We start from the raw sequence: 13,794 nt of genomic DNA, 5'->3' as shown, positions 1-13,794 counted from the left end.
TGAAGTGGAATTGCACCCTGGATTTTTTAAGCAAAGCTGTATTTTCAGGAATCTCTGAAAATACAACATATATTGGGCAAAGTATATTTGCAGTATTAAATCTTTCCAAAATAATTATCATCTATATGCTAAGGATGACAATCCTTATGTACACTGCTTCCTAAAGAGGTCATAAAATTCAGTTTATTGGTGAATTTGAAGAAGAGTCTTTTTCTGTTCCACATCAGTAAATAATTAGTGCAAAACATATCTGTAACAGTGAAGCTCTTGAGCTCACTTCCCACTGTGTCCTCCAGGACGGGGATTTGTATTTATTCCCCAGCCCCAGCCAGGTATTTTTTCCAGTTGTGTCAGCATTATCTGTGTTAGTGCTGTGCCAAACTGCACGGGATCAGCTTGCCCTGGACACCTCTGGCTACCACTCAGGTAAGTAACTCACCTTAGCCTGGTGGAGCACACACCAACCCCTCTCTCATTACCTGCTAATGGTTAACATTCTCCAGGTTTCATCCAGGACAAAGATTTTATGCTGAAAACAGCAAGACAGAACCATTACCAGCTTGCCCATTTGCCAGGCCCTTCACTACAGGTTTATCTGTTTGTGGCACGATTTTACTTGCATAATTGTGTTACTCAGCAGGCAAAAGTGAACTGTCTTAAAATGTCCCAGGTTTGGAATTTACATGTTCTTCTCCTTGCTCCTCTGCAGTAAGGTGGGGTTAGGCACAAAACACCTTTTTTGCAGAATCAATTCTTTCTAGACTGTGGCATCTCCTACCAGGGGCAAAGAAGAATTGACCTGGAATTGTTGGTTAGTTGAAAACAGATAAGAAATGCCTGTGATGCTTTGAGGATTGTTTTATTCTGGTTCTTCAAATGATCTGTGAGAAACTGGACAGATACTATTTTCAGGACACAGCATTTTTTTTGTCATGAGACTCCTGAGTTCACTCATTCCCCAGTGTTGTTATCTCCTACCTTAAATATTATTGATTCTTACACTGGTGCTGCCTGGAGTAGTAGCTGTTTTTTTCAGGGCACACTTGATTTCAAGTTGTTCTAGTATAAAAGCTGTAATTTTGTGCAACCACTCAAATGGGAGTGAAGGGCAAAGCTGTGCAATTCCTTACTCTCGGCCCAGCATCAAGCAAATAAAACAGTGTAAAGAGCACAGGGCTTAATATGTCAGACCTGCAGGCAGCTACAAAGCCTTTTCACATTGTCTAACTGAAGTACAGTTGGAAAACCAGAAAGAGACAAGAGGTCATTCTTCTATTTTCAGAGACATCGTCTGTCTTTGTAAATAATATCATACAAAAAGAGTGACCTAAATCCTGGTGGTAATGTTAGTGTGATATGCCATCTAAAATAAGGGTGAACAGGGCACTGTCCTGTGCACAGGGAGTGTATATTGCACCCTCAAAGGACAGCAGAGATGCTGCTTCAGGGTGGAGTGCTCCTAAGCGTTTTCTTATGAGTAGTTCTGTGGCTGAATAACAGAGCTTTGCCATCTTCTGTTCAAACTGACTTGAAGCAAACAAAATTTCCATCCAACAAACCCTGTGTTTTCACCTGCAGTTTGTAAAACAGGAATCTAAACAGCCATGTCAAACAGCACCTGAAAAGAGGTCAAATAAGAAATGGGTTCCCCATCGCAAAAGGAGGCCCCCCTGGGTTCCACCATGCCCACGTCCTCTCTCCACCCTGGAGAGCAAAGCCCGGAGGCTCTCCTTCCTTGCTCCAGAAGAAAAAGCCAAGGAGATTCCAGAGAGGAAGAGGAAGAGACCCAAACCCCTCTATAAGTGCTTCAGCTTTGATGATGTTTGGATGGAGAGGAATCAAAAAAGGAAGCTAGAGAAGGAGACACAGCCAGAGGGAGGGGTTCAATTGCAACATCTTCCAAAGGACCCCTCAAAAGTAAGAAGCCATACACCGACCTCCTCATTCCCTGGCATTGTCTTCCTCTCTGCTCCAGCTGCTTCTCTCTGCTCTCATCATATTCCTGTCCTTACACTTTGTCTGGTACCTCTTCTGTCAGCATTTCTGTGGGCCTGGCACTCTGTGGAGACTGCTGAAACACTAAACTGGCCCTTAAGTGATGGTGTCTGAAGGTGGGGGGTTTCTCAGCTTCTCTAATCAAACAGTTCATGCCCTCTGAGATGTTGGGAATAGAAAGCAATAGAAATCAGCAATAGAAATCAGGTTGCTTTGTGAGCTGAGTGATAGGGAGGGCAAGGAGCAAATCAAAGTTTCCTTAAATCAATATAAATTAAACTGATGAAATCTCATTCTGTGCCCTGTGGTGTTGCTGTATAACTTTAATAGTGGACTTCTAAATTAGACTTCCCTTGTATCTGAGGCCAACTCCACAACTCCTACTGAAGCAAATCCCTGCTGTGAAACACTCAAGAGAACATTGCCATTGGATTTTTAGCTATTAATATTCTCCTCTCCACTGAGGGAGACTTTTAGTTCAGCATTATGATTGCTTGTGAAAAACTCTGTGGCTGTTGTGACTCACACTGATGGCATCTGTTACTTTTGGATCCAGAGCTAAGGTCTGTTTCCTTCAGGGAGAGTCACAAATCTCTATCCAAGAGCCAAAATTAGCCTTAATACATACAAAAGAACTTCTGGGGTAAAAGGACATGAGATCAAGAGATGCTCTGTGAAGCCTCTCACAACAATATTGAGAAAGTTTCTGATCAAGCCTAAAATTATGTAGCAGATATTCAAATAAAAGCTTTCCTCAAGGGTTTCTGTTTTGGTCTGTTATCTGTATTTTTTACCCTTTCTCTCTGTCCTGGTTGCCTGTTTCTCATTGCTACTACATTAAAATAACAATTTTGGAGAGGAGATGAGGCCTCAGTTGTCCTATCACCACTTCAGAATGTGCTTGAGCTTATATGCACAGGCAGTTCTGTGAATTGTGAAGGGCAAACCTTGGCCTGCCCACTATGGCTTGCCCAGAGAAAACCTGTCCACCTGTCCCACCAAACAGACAGACACACCTGGGACAGCAAGCCAGGCCAATCCCAGAAAGAGGGGTTCTGAAAAACTGCCCCCTGCTCTCCCCTTCTCAAGGAAAGAGACTAAAAAGCTGTGCTGTTTCGTATGTGTTGGGCTGTTCAACACAAAGTGTTGCCAGTTGCTGTGTGGATGGGTGCTGGATATGATTCTCTGATGTGTTTCCCATTCCAGGTTCAGTGAGGATGTTTCCCTGTGATGTGATGGAGACGATGAGTAATGCTCTTGAGGCTTGAGTATGTTAGGATAAAGAGTATTTAAAAATAAATGACTTAGGTTACTTTTCTACCTTGGTGGAAGTTTTGAGTGCTTAGTGCTGTAGAGGGATGAGGGAGACTGGTGAAAGTGAATGCCTGGCTTACATAGAGTCGGGGATTAACAGAATCAGTGAAACGTACTAAAAATATTTCTTACAATTCCTCAACAAGCATGGGTAGATGGAAATCTAGCCTGTGCTGCAGGGCATGTGGGCCAGCACTGAGACCATTAACGCTGCTAAGAGGAGTGACCAGTTCCCTCAATAGCTTCCCCTGGAGCCATCAGATTACACAGCTTGAACGCTGTCTGCTTTGCTGATTGACTGCACATTTGGAGGCTGCCAGAAAACAGCTTCTCCTTTAAGCATTTCCATCCTTATTTTCTGGTGCAAACTTACCTCTAAATTGCAATCAGCTACATGATGATTTGCAGCTGCCCCTGTGCCCATGGAGGCCTCTCTGAACATCACCTGCCCGAGGGGCTCGTGGGCCTCCCTCTGTTTTCTGGTTTATTCTTCTCTGGGTAGAAGGTGTAGGTAGGTTTGGGGTTTACTCTGTGCATTTGTGTTACGTAGGTTATTGATGCTTTAATCTTTTTGGGCAGGCCAAGAAAGCAAAAAGTTGGTTTATTGAGGGGACTGTGGGGATTCAAAGGCTCTTTTTTATGCCCATATAACTGAATTTCTTGGCCTGTGCTTTTTATTTATAATGGTAGTTACACTGTTCCTTTTTCTTATTATTTTAGCCTTTGCAATGCTCTAGTCCTGTAATAGTGGTGGTTTATTTGTACCCCCAAGTGTCTTGGGAGTGCTGTCACAAGCTGCAGTGTTTGAGGGCAGTTTTAGAAGGATGCTGAATCCCTTTTATTAAGAAGGAACAAATTATCACAAAAGAAGCTCTGTAAGATGTTCATTGTCTGTTGTGGTTTTGTGACTGCAACAAGGCGACTGTGTGGGGTTTGGAGAGCTGAAATTACAAGTCTGATGTTTTGTGACACGGCTGCCTTGGGATGTGTAGCTTCTGTTGTGACAAGTCACATTGTGTTAAGTCAAGATCAGGTCAGTCCACAAGGTGATGTAATGCTGCAATATTGGGGAAACAACTTAATGTGGCAGAGCAGAGAGGAATTCTTGATTATTCAAGTGCTGGTTTCTGATACCACTCTATCATTCAGATCAATGTACAGCGAGCAGCAGAATGGAAATATAAGGCTACTCTGAGGGCCGGAAATTGGGACAGGGAAAAATGGACAAGCATCAAGAAACTACCTTTAAGCTAAAAAAAAGTCAGGACAAACAAAAAAACCCAACCAAAAAAAACCACCCCCAAAACCAAAAACATTTAAAATGACAGTTCCAAACAAATCTATATATTGTAGATTTTTTTATTTATTTTTTTTTTATTTAGGTCCAGTAAGCTGCTCTGCTTCCTTAAATGGAAACAGCCTGTGTAAATTCCCAGTCAAACTCAAGGCTTGACCCAGCTGTCCCTTATAATGAGATGCTGCCAGTAACAAGCTGAGCAGCTTCTGATCTTGGGCCTTAAAGTCTTAATACAACACCCCCATGCTGCCCACCCCAAGGGAAGAAGAGAAACATAGCTGTGGATGAATCTATATTCTTTTGCTTGTCTATGGGCTTTGCCCTTCACATAGTGTTGGGTTTCAGGCTGTAGCCTGGGGTCCTCTTGCTTGTTTTTATTGCAGGAGGAGTTCCCTAACTGGAGCAGAGACAATGCCCCAAACCACTGACATATGGAATGCTGCAACAGCAATGGGCTCTGTTTTGGAAATTATTTTTGCTCTGAACTGCCTGTCTATTGCCATCCAGTGCTTTCCTGTTTTGATGAAAACTTAAACCCTGGCTCTTAAGCTTGGTGCCTCTTGAGTGCACAGCAATAGGAACACAGAGATGGCTTCTACGTGAATTTGTTTGAGCACAGTTTGTGCACTGCCAAATTAGAGAGATTCCTAAAAGGCCCATCAGGGGGCTATACCCAGAGGGGGTATTGTGCAGAAAAAGCTCTTTTATTTTGAAAGAGAAATGAGAAGCAGTGAAAAATAGATCTTTAGCTCATTGCCTTGAACATGACTTCTGGAAATTTGATTTTACCCCATCCAAAATAAGAGAAAATGAAGTTTTGTTATGTGGTACAATGTTTATGAGCACAATGGACAACTTGGATAGAGTTTAAGAAGGAAATGAACACACTTTGAGGAGAGGATTTAATGAGAAAAGTCTCCCCCTGACATTCACCTGACAAGGCATGGATATACAACAGAGACCCAACCTCTGGCAGGGACTGAACTGCTGTGCATATAGCAGAGAAATAACCTCTGGAACCTCTGGCAGAAAATATAGGAGAAGGATCTTTCCTATGGCCTGCTCCCTCATTTCTCATCCTCTCCCTTGTAGGTTGTGCAAACCCTGCCCACGTTAGTAACACTGCTGAAAATGCCTCTTCTCCTGAGTCAGGGTTGTACAGGCCTGGCTTCTATGCTATAAGAATCAAATAATTCCTGTACCCAAAATTTGCTCTGATGTCCCAGGAATTAATAAGAATGAAACCTGCAGTTGTAACAGCCTTAGGCCGAGGTTCTGCTTTCTAGTCTTAAACAGAAAAAATAATGCTTTCTATAATTTTTCACATAAATAACCTAGACTTTACCCTTGACATTTTCAGAGCTGTGGCCCAGTAAGTTTGATTTTCACTGTCACTAGAAGAGTGTGTGTTCCTATTGGGTCTTTGCTGCTACTTTTCTAGAAAGACAGGCACAGCTCAGGTTAATTTGAACAGGATTCATGCTATGCCTCAAGAGATGGTGATTTTTGCCAACATACTGGCAGTATTCTCTTTGTTTTAGGAAAGTTAAGTCCAGGAATAAAAAACCAAACCAGGCACAGAGCACTCTGAGCTGTGTGAGCACTGTGTTCTGGTTAGTTTTGGAAGGAAGGTTTGGCTAGTGGCCAACTACACAAGAGGCTTCAGCATCAAGGCTGATCAGCAGACTTTCTGCTGATGGGACATGCTGTGGGCTGGTGGGGAGAGGGAAAGATCCTAGAGAGAATACTGGACCTCAATATGCCAGGTTCCTGGCTCAGTGAAGGATGGATATGGTGTAACTGAATGTCAGTGGCAAAAGGAAGGGGCAGTAGTGATAAGAGCCCATGGGACCAGTGATTACTGACCAGCTGATCTCCCAGCCACTGATGTTTTCTGTGTGTGGCAGCCACAGGAGAGAAAAGGAAAAAGGGATAAAAGCATACCTGCAGCATACATTAATTGCTACATTGTGTATTAGAGGCCCTGAGCTGTGTGTATGTATCTCTATGTTTTCCCCTCGAAACCAATAAAAGCTATTAATTCAATTAGATCTGGCAGTGGTACAGAGTTTTCAAAGTTTCATTAAGTTATCTAAGTTTTACAAAATCAGTCAACCAGGTAGAGAAGAGTGTGAGAACTCTTACTTGTACCTCTAGCTGAAGAGAAGAATGTTGTTATCCACATTCTGTATGGTTGGGGGCTGGTACCAATAAATCTCTGAAGAGAAAAGCTTTATTTTCATGTGAAATACCAGAAGAGGACCTATGAGTTACAAAGCTGCAGGAATAGTTCTGTAGCTGAGAGGATGACTCATAGTAGTGATATTTTCCCCCCTACCCCCCACTAGAAACACTTCATAGGAAGGAGTGAAACTTTCTGTGAATGGATGTGTGTATGGTTGTATGTGAAATATGAATCCAGTACCTGTTTATCCACCTCTGTTCTTACCACATTGCAGTTTTCCTTGCCTTCTGACAGTCTTCTAACGTTTCTAGCCATAATCATCCATGTGTGTCCACTAACATACTGCTTACTTACACGGGCAGATATCAGAGGTGGGAAGAGGTTCTTTGGGATGAACACTGTATTTTGTCCTATGGGGCATCTGAACTCAGGGTTTGTTGCCTTTGTTTTCCCTGTCCTGTTGCAGCCTGGAATGAGTCCATCTATCACATCTCCTGTTGCCTCTGACATCCTGCCACTGAAACTGCACCCATTTTCCCAGAGCACTCCGACAGGCCTGGACTGCGTGGGATGGAAACGGCGCATCTCCGCTCCCGGTGTGTACACTGTCCTGTCTGGGTGTGCACGATGAGAGAGTTAAACTCTGGTTTATTGTGTGTGGGAACTACGTGATAAGCATTCTAACCTGTTTGTGATGATTGCTGCATCCATGTCTGAGGAGAAATCTGCTTTAGAGTTGAATCTTTCATGTGCTTTTCATATTCGAGTTTGTTTTGTCCCTGGGTGGATAAACAGGGTGTTGTTTAAAGGCAAGGTCAGCTTTTAAGTGAAGAAGAGATCACTCATAGCAATGACAGTGTGCTTGATGTAGAAACATTGGGCTGTCTTGGGAGAACTCTCTCACCTACAATGATGTCACTTATATCACACCCTTGAATTAGATTTCTGTAGATGAAATAGGCTCTGCCTTGTGTTTGCTGGAGAGCACTACAGTGGGTATGGTGAGGTTCCTCTCAGGTTGCTAATTAGGCACTAAAGCAACTAAATGAGCCTCTAGAGACAGAACTTTCCTGCACTTTAAATCTCCTTAAAGAACAAATATGCTGTGTTTTCATGGGGAATGCATATGAAGTACCATGTCTACTTCATTTCCGATGACTGACACTTTCTCAGAATTAAAATGTAAATTCCACAGATTAATAAACTGTGAGACGTATCTTTGCCAGGTTTTTAAATTCTCCATCTGACAGTGCCTGCCCAAACACTGCAGATATCTCTATCACAGCACTTTGGGCTGGAGTAAGAAAAACAGAATGCAGAGGGGTTGTTTGGTGGTTAGGAATCTAGCCAGGAAAAGCCAGCCACAGTTGGGTGCCAAACTGCCATTTCTGCCTCAGAAGGTCTCTGTACCATCGATTAAACCCTGCTGGAGTTACCTAATTAAGGGACAATAACACTGTACTAATTACATCAGAGTTGAATGGTCATAGTATTTTGTCACGCAAAACTGGTTTGCTCTCTGACACTTTGTGCAGCTCATGCACAGAGTCATGAGGCTTTATCTGGAAATAAGAAAACTGTTTATTATCGTGGTGTTGAGAGCCTTGCCTTTGCTCTCTCAGCACTGAGGGCTTTGATCACTTGCCGTCACAAGCATCTGGTGCTGCCCCACTGCTTAGGACTAGCTCCCTGGCTGAATTGAAAAAGCAGCAGCTTTACCCCTTGGAAATCCCAGATGGAACCCCATCATTGTCAAGTTGTCTGTGCATCTCTGACATTAGCTGAAATCCCTGAGCACTGCTGTCATAGAAGTACATTCTGAGTCACAGCTGAGACAAATTTCATGGTAGTTCCCAACTGGGACGTGAGGGAGTTAAAAAATATGTATGAATTTCTGAGGGTGAATAGAGGAAGTAAATGTATGCAGACTGACCAGCTGGCAGTGCTGGAGGTGTTTATGTGCTATCTAGAAATGGGGCCTGCAACCTGAATCATCTGTGATTGACACAGTGTTCCTGAGATAGGTACAAATGAATTTCATACCATGACCTAAGCCCACACTTCAAGAATTTCTGAGTAAATGTAGCAAAACAAATGAAATAGAGAAGAATCATTTTTTTTTCACCACCAAAACCATGCTCCTGGGAAAGGAAACTGATGGAGAGAGGAAGCAGAGGTTCTTCTACCACTGTCATCTCTATTAGCTGCTGCTTGTGGGCTTCATTTGAAGCGTTTTGGGGGAGATGAATGTGGGCACGTGTTCTGCCTGTGGTAGGATGTGGATAAGAAGGAAACTCCAAATTACTGAAGTAATACTCTGAAGTTGATGGATCACTTTTGACTGGCTACATCCTTGAGGCAACAGTAGTACAGAACACCCTCTTTGATTCTTGCACAGCCTTGTTGTGATACCTGTTGTTTTTGGCAAAGCTGTAGAGCATGTAAAATAAATAGAAGTGTCAATTCATTTAATCTAATTTTAAGATTTCTAACTCCAAAGCTGCAACTGCTTGCATTAATGATCCCAGTCTCTGCTTTGGTCATCAAAGACACCAGATATAAAAATACCATGTAATATAAAAATACCATGTAATATCCAGTGCTACTAGATACTTCATGTCGAAAATACAGCTAAATTTCCCACTCCAAAGTCTGCACTTAGTCCCCTTGTTCAGGGAATGCAGCGGAGCCTGTGAGGAACGCAGGGAGTTCTGCAAATGTGAAACGATGGCAGTGCTGCTCCCAGCCCAGGAGGTGCCGTGCACAGCTCTCAGACTGTCATGCACCTCCCTGGGGACAGGAGTTGCGGACAGACTGGCTACCCAGCTCAGCGTGGTTTTTGTTAGAACAGCACGAGTGCAGAGGAGTTTTATTTTAACGCCGTAGCTGCTGTGCCCGTCACGCTCCTCCCCTCAATGGGAGCCCTGGCTCTCGCCGCCTCTCCGCGCTGCTGGCACGAACGGGGCGGGCTCCGAGCAGTGCCCGCGCTCGGGGCAGGCCCTGCCCGCCTGGCCCCGGCCCGGACAGCCCTTGCCGAGCCCTGTGGCACCGGCAGGCGGCTCCGAGCGCTGGGAAAATGCTCCGGGGCACGGACGGGGCCGGCGCGGAGCCGCCGCCGGGGAAGGGCGGCTGAGCACACACAGGGGCAGCGAAGGCACCGTCCCGTTCCAGCTAGGGAGCACCTTAACAGCTCGGAAAAAGCTTTAGCTACTTTAGCTACACGCTTCAGCAAATAGCGTTGATGAATATCAAGTGTCGTTCCTTTTTAGTTCACAGAATATTCTGATTTGGAAGGGACCCAAAAGGATGATCAAGTCCAACTCCTGGCGGTCCCCAGGGCCCACAGCATGTGCCTGCGGGCCTTGTCCGAATGCTGCTGGGACTCTGGCTGGCTTGGTGCTGCAAGCACTGTCCTGCTGCCCTACCACCCACCCTCTGAGTGAAAAAACTTCTCCTAATATCCAACCTAAGCCTCCCCTGACACAATTTCAGGCCAATCCCTCGGGTCCTGTCACCGACTGCCAGAGAGAAGAGATTGTTGTCTGTCCCTTTGATTCCCCTTGCGGAAAAGTCTGACTGCAGTGAGCCCCCCTCCCCAGTCTCCTGTTCTCGTTGTCTGTGTACTGCCATGTCTTCATTTGTACCGTTCAGTACGTTCCTTACTGACAGTTTAGGAAACAAACCACTTCCTAAAGTAGATATGGGAATGCTTTTCTGCTTTTTAGCAGCCTCTGAAGACCTTTTGACACAGGTATTGCACCAGGAAAGGGATGTGAGGGCCTAATATGTACCGGAGTGAGCAGTAGCAGGATAAAGAGGCCTTGGGTTAAAGCAGTGGACCAGCATGTTTGTTTTCTAGGCTGAGACCTGTCTTCTCCTTTCCCATCTCTCCTGAGTCTGATATTTGTTTATTTATAAACTGAAGACTGCATAAAATTTGGGATGTTGCTGGGAAGCTGTTTGGACAGTGGCTGCAGCTGTGAGAACGTAGCTGCAAGAAGGCTGAAGCCAGGAGATGGGCGGTTCTGGATGTGAGCTACCAGCTCACGGGAGGAATGCAGGAGGAACATTCAGGGGTGATGCTGCCATTGCTGAGCTTTTCCAGCAGGAAAAGCATAGGGACCTTCCAGCAGGAGGCAATCACAAGGTGACACAGTGACAGACACAGGGAATTGTCTGAGAACTGGAGTTTCTTTACTTTCCTGCTCTCCCTGCTGTCCATGCCTCTCAGGCAGAGACTTTTCTACTTGTGTGCCAGTTTGTTACCCTTTCCCAGGTGTTTCCCTCATTATGCCTCTCAGAGACTCTGAAACTTTTGGCTAGGGATAGGGACAGGGAAAGGGACAGACACATGACCATAAACCTCCAGGGTTTGTCATATCTTCATAGAGGGAGAAACCTGTAACCTGTGTATTACAAGACAGGTCTGTAGACAGGTTTGTAGCTGTGCTAGAACAAATCTCATACCTGTATAATTTTAAATTGTTATCTAAATGCAGACCAAATCTTTTTGTGGCAACTTTCCACACGTCTTGTCAGATTAGAACCGCCTTGGATTTTCAAATTTTCTGCTATCAGATGTGTGTTAGAGATGCCCTGGAGTTACACCACAGAGCTGTGGTTGGTTGTGCCAAAAGAGAGGCATGAATTCCCTGTGACTGGTGAGCACTGATGAGGAACATACTGGTGGCCTTGGAAATCTTGCAACAAGAATAGGCAAGCCAAGTTCTCAAGGGCTGAATTTTTTGTGGATAGTCTGGAAAACTGTGACCACTCAGTGATACCGAGTTATCCTTTGGCCTCCCTGGTATAGTGGAAAGTATTTCTCAGAGGCAAAGGGACTGTTTGTTTACTCAACATCATGTGGACAACTTTCATCTTCTTTTCCCAGCTATAGATGTGCTGTTAAACTCACACTTGGCAACAGTTAATGTGAAGATGTTTGACAGCCACTGGAGAAATCTGTTCAAGAGGGAAAATATTAGCTCAATAACAGGACTTCATTATGTCTTATAAATATTTAGCAGTCCTGTAGTTCAGCAAAATAGCAAGCTGAGTTATTTATTCCATTTTTGTCATTTTAGCCCTTGAAGAAAGTGGTATGCAAGTTCCCAGAAGTGTATCATGTTAGCTGTAGCAAATGTCCATTCCATCCCCTAGATGAGTATAATTGAATCTAGATACCCCTAGAGGAGTATAACTGAATTTAAGTGGCTAAAAAAATAATCACCTTGCCTACTGTATACTTTCCACTTTGTCTTTAATCACAGAAAGATTAGACCCATGTCTATGTCAATCTTGGTTCTGTTTAACCACAGCCACAAACATTTGTCCTCTGTGAGGTCTTTGATAATGTGCTCACTCAAAGATTTTCACCCAGTCTTAAAATCGGGGCCTGGTGGTGGCTGAGTTCCTGAAAATTTGTCTTGGCAAGTTGAGTGGTGTTGTATGTATTAGCTACTGAGGTGAAAGATTTAGCATACCAATAAAAACCTTCTGTGGGGAAAAGAGAGAAGAGTAAGGTCAAGGAAATCCTGAATGATTCTGGTAATCGCTGTTCAAAGCTAGATTACAGGGGAACCCAAAAGAGGCTAAAAGATCCAGCAGATGTTTAGGATCAGGTTGCCCAAAGCTAGCTTGACTGCCTTTACTAGGCTGTGCAGTGAAATCCTTAATCTTTAGTTGGAGTGAGTTACTGCTACATCAGCTTTAGATAACATCTCTCTCTAATGTCACATAAGAAAATCTCTGTGCAGATTTTACAAGAAGAAAAAAAAAAATCTGTAGTCAGAGGCGACCCCTCTATGATGCGTTGCAGTCTTGAACTCTGACAAAATTTTTGGTTTCCACAATTTGGCTGTGTAGAATTTTTCTTTTTTCCATTCTATTAGAAAATTCCTCTTTAGTGCATACATACAACAGACACACATACATAAGGAGAATTAGGACTGAATTGTAGCCTCTCTTTAGCACCTTTGTTGTCTGAAGAACTGTACTGACTTTCTTCTTCTCAATGCCCTGTTCTCCACATCCACAGAACAGCTGCATTCATCTTTATTGTCAATGTGTAATTTGCCTTCCCCTGATTACTGTGATCAAGAAGAGTTTCTCTCCAGTTGTACTCGAATGCAGGCAGTTCTCAGTGCAGAAGAGTGGTTCTCCTGCAGTCAAATCAAGAACACATTTCCACTTCTCTGTTAGAAAGTATTAGATATTTTGGTCTAAGTAGCTCCATTCAGAAGATAATCAAAGGAATTATTTTGTTACAGATCACTAGAAATGTCATTTTTGTTACTGCTGTGGAGATCTTTAGTTTAAAGAATAGCTGAAATATTTAAGGACTCAAAAGTTGGTTCAGCATTATTGGGTGCTTTATGATATTCTCCAGTGATGGAGTGTGACATTTTTGCCTTGTAGGAAATACTCAGTAAACCAGAAGTCTTACTGAACTGGAATAACTCTGCACCTGCATGGATAGTGAGACAAACTCAAAGGGGTTTCTATTGGAACAAGCTGTGATGGCCATAAAACATGGCCTTGTGTACTTTGCAAAGAGCTACCTTACATACAAATTGTAAAAGAAGTGTTTTCAGTTTGTGTGAAACTGGGCTCCTGGGTTGGGATTTTGTTGTCTGGAACCATGAGCACTCTCTGTGTGACAGGAGCAGTGTGGGGTTTTCCCTTGTGGCTCACGTGTGGGTGGCTGTCCCTCTCCCAGATGTGCTGGGGGATCTGATCTCCTTTGCTTTGGTCCAACCCCTACTTGCAGTCTCATCTGGCCAAACTTTCTCTTGGCCTGGGTAATCCCACACTGAATCAGGCTAGTTCTGGTCTTACACTCTTTTCTGCTGCACAGGTTACAAACCATGTAGGTACTCTTAAATTATTTTGATAGTTTGATAAATCTGCTGTCTGCAAGGTCTTTGGGCAGAGTGGCAGCCCAGAAATGTCCTTCATTATAAATCTCAAAGCTGTTTTTAAAGTGCACAGGTATTTCTGCATT

The 13,794-nt window shown here is 43.7% G+C and overlaps 1 protein-coding gene across 1 annotated transcript in view; it reads left to right on the top strand.

Annotated features, from left to right (window-relative positions):
• Positions 1–13,794, top strand: part of ARHGEF4 (Rho guanine nucleotide exchange factor 4) — a 214,277-nt gene that overhangs the window by 96,194 nt on the left and 104,289 nt on the right. Inside the window, exons 5-6 of the mRNA XM_088060802.1 lie at positions 1,579–1,917; positions 7,258–7,387. Of these exons, the coding sequence (XP_087916928.1) occupies positions 1,579–1,917; positions 7,258–7,387 (469 nt within the window). The remainder of the gene's footprint in view (positions 1–1,578; positions 1,918–7,257; positions 7,388–13,794) is intronic.

Source organism: Pseudopodoces humilis, chromosome 11, assembly GCF_049639895.1.
Source record: "Pseudopodoces humilis isolate 2021_Gansu_Grassland_sample_001 chromosome 11, ASM4963989v1, whole genome shotgun sequence".
NCBI classification, from domain to species: domain Eukaryota; kingdom Metazoa; phylum Chordata; class Aves; order Passeriformes; family Paridae; genus Pseudopodoces; species Pseudopodoces humilis.
This window is presented reverse-complemented; position numbering and strand designations above follow the sequence as displayed.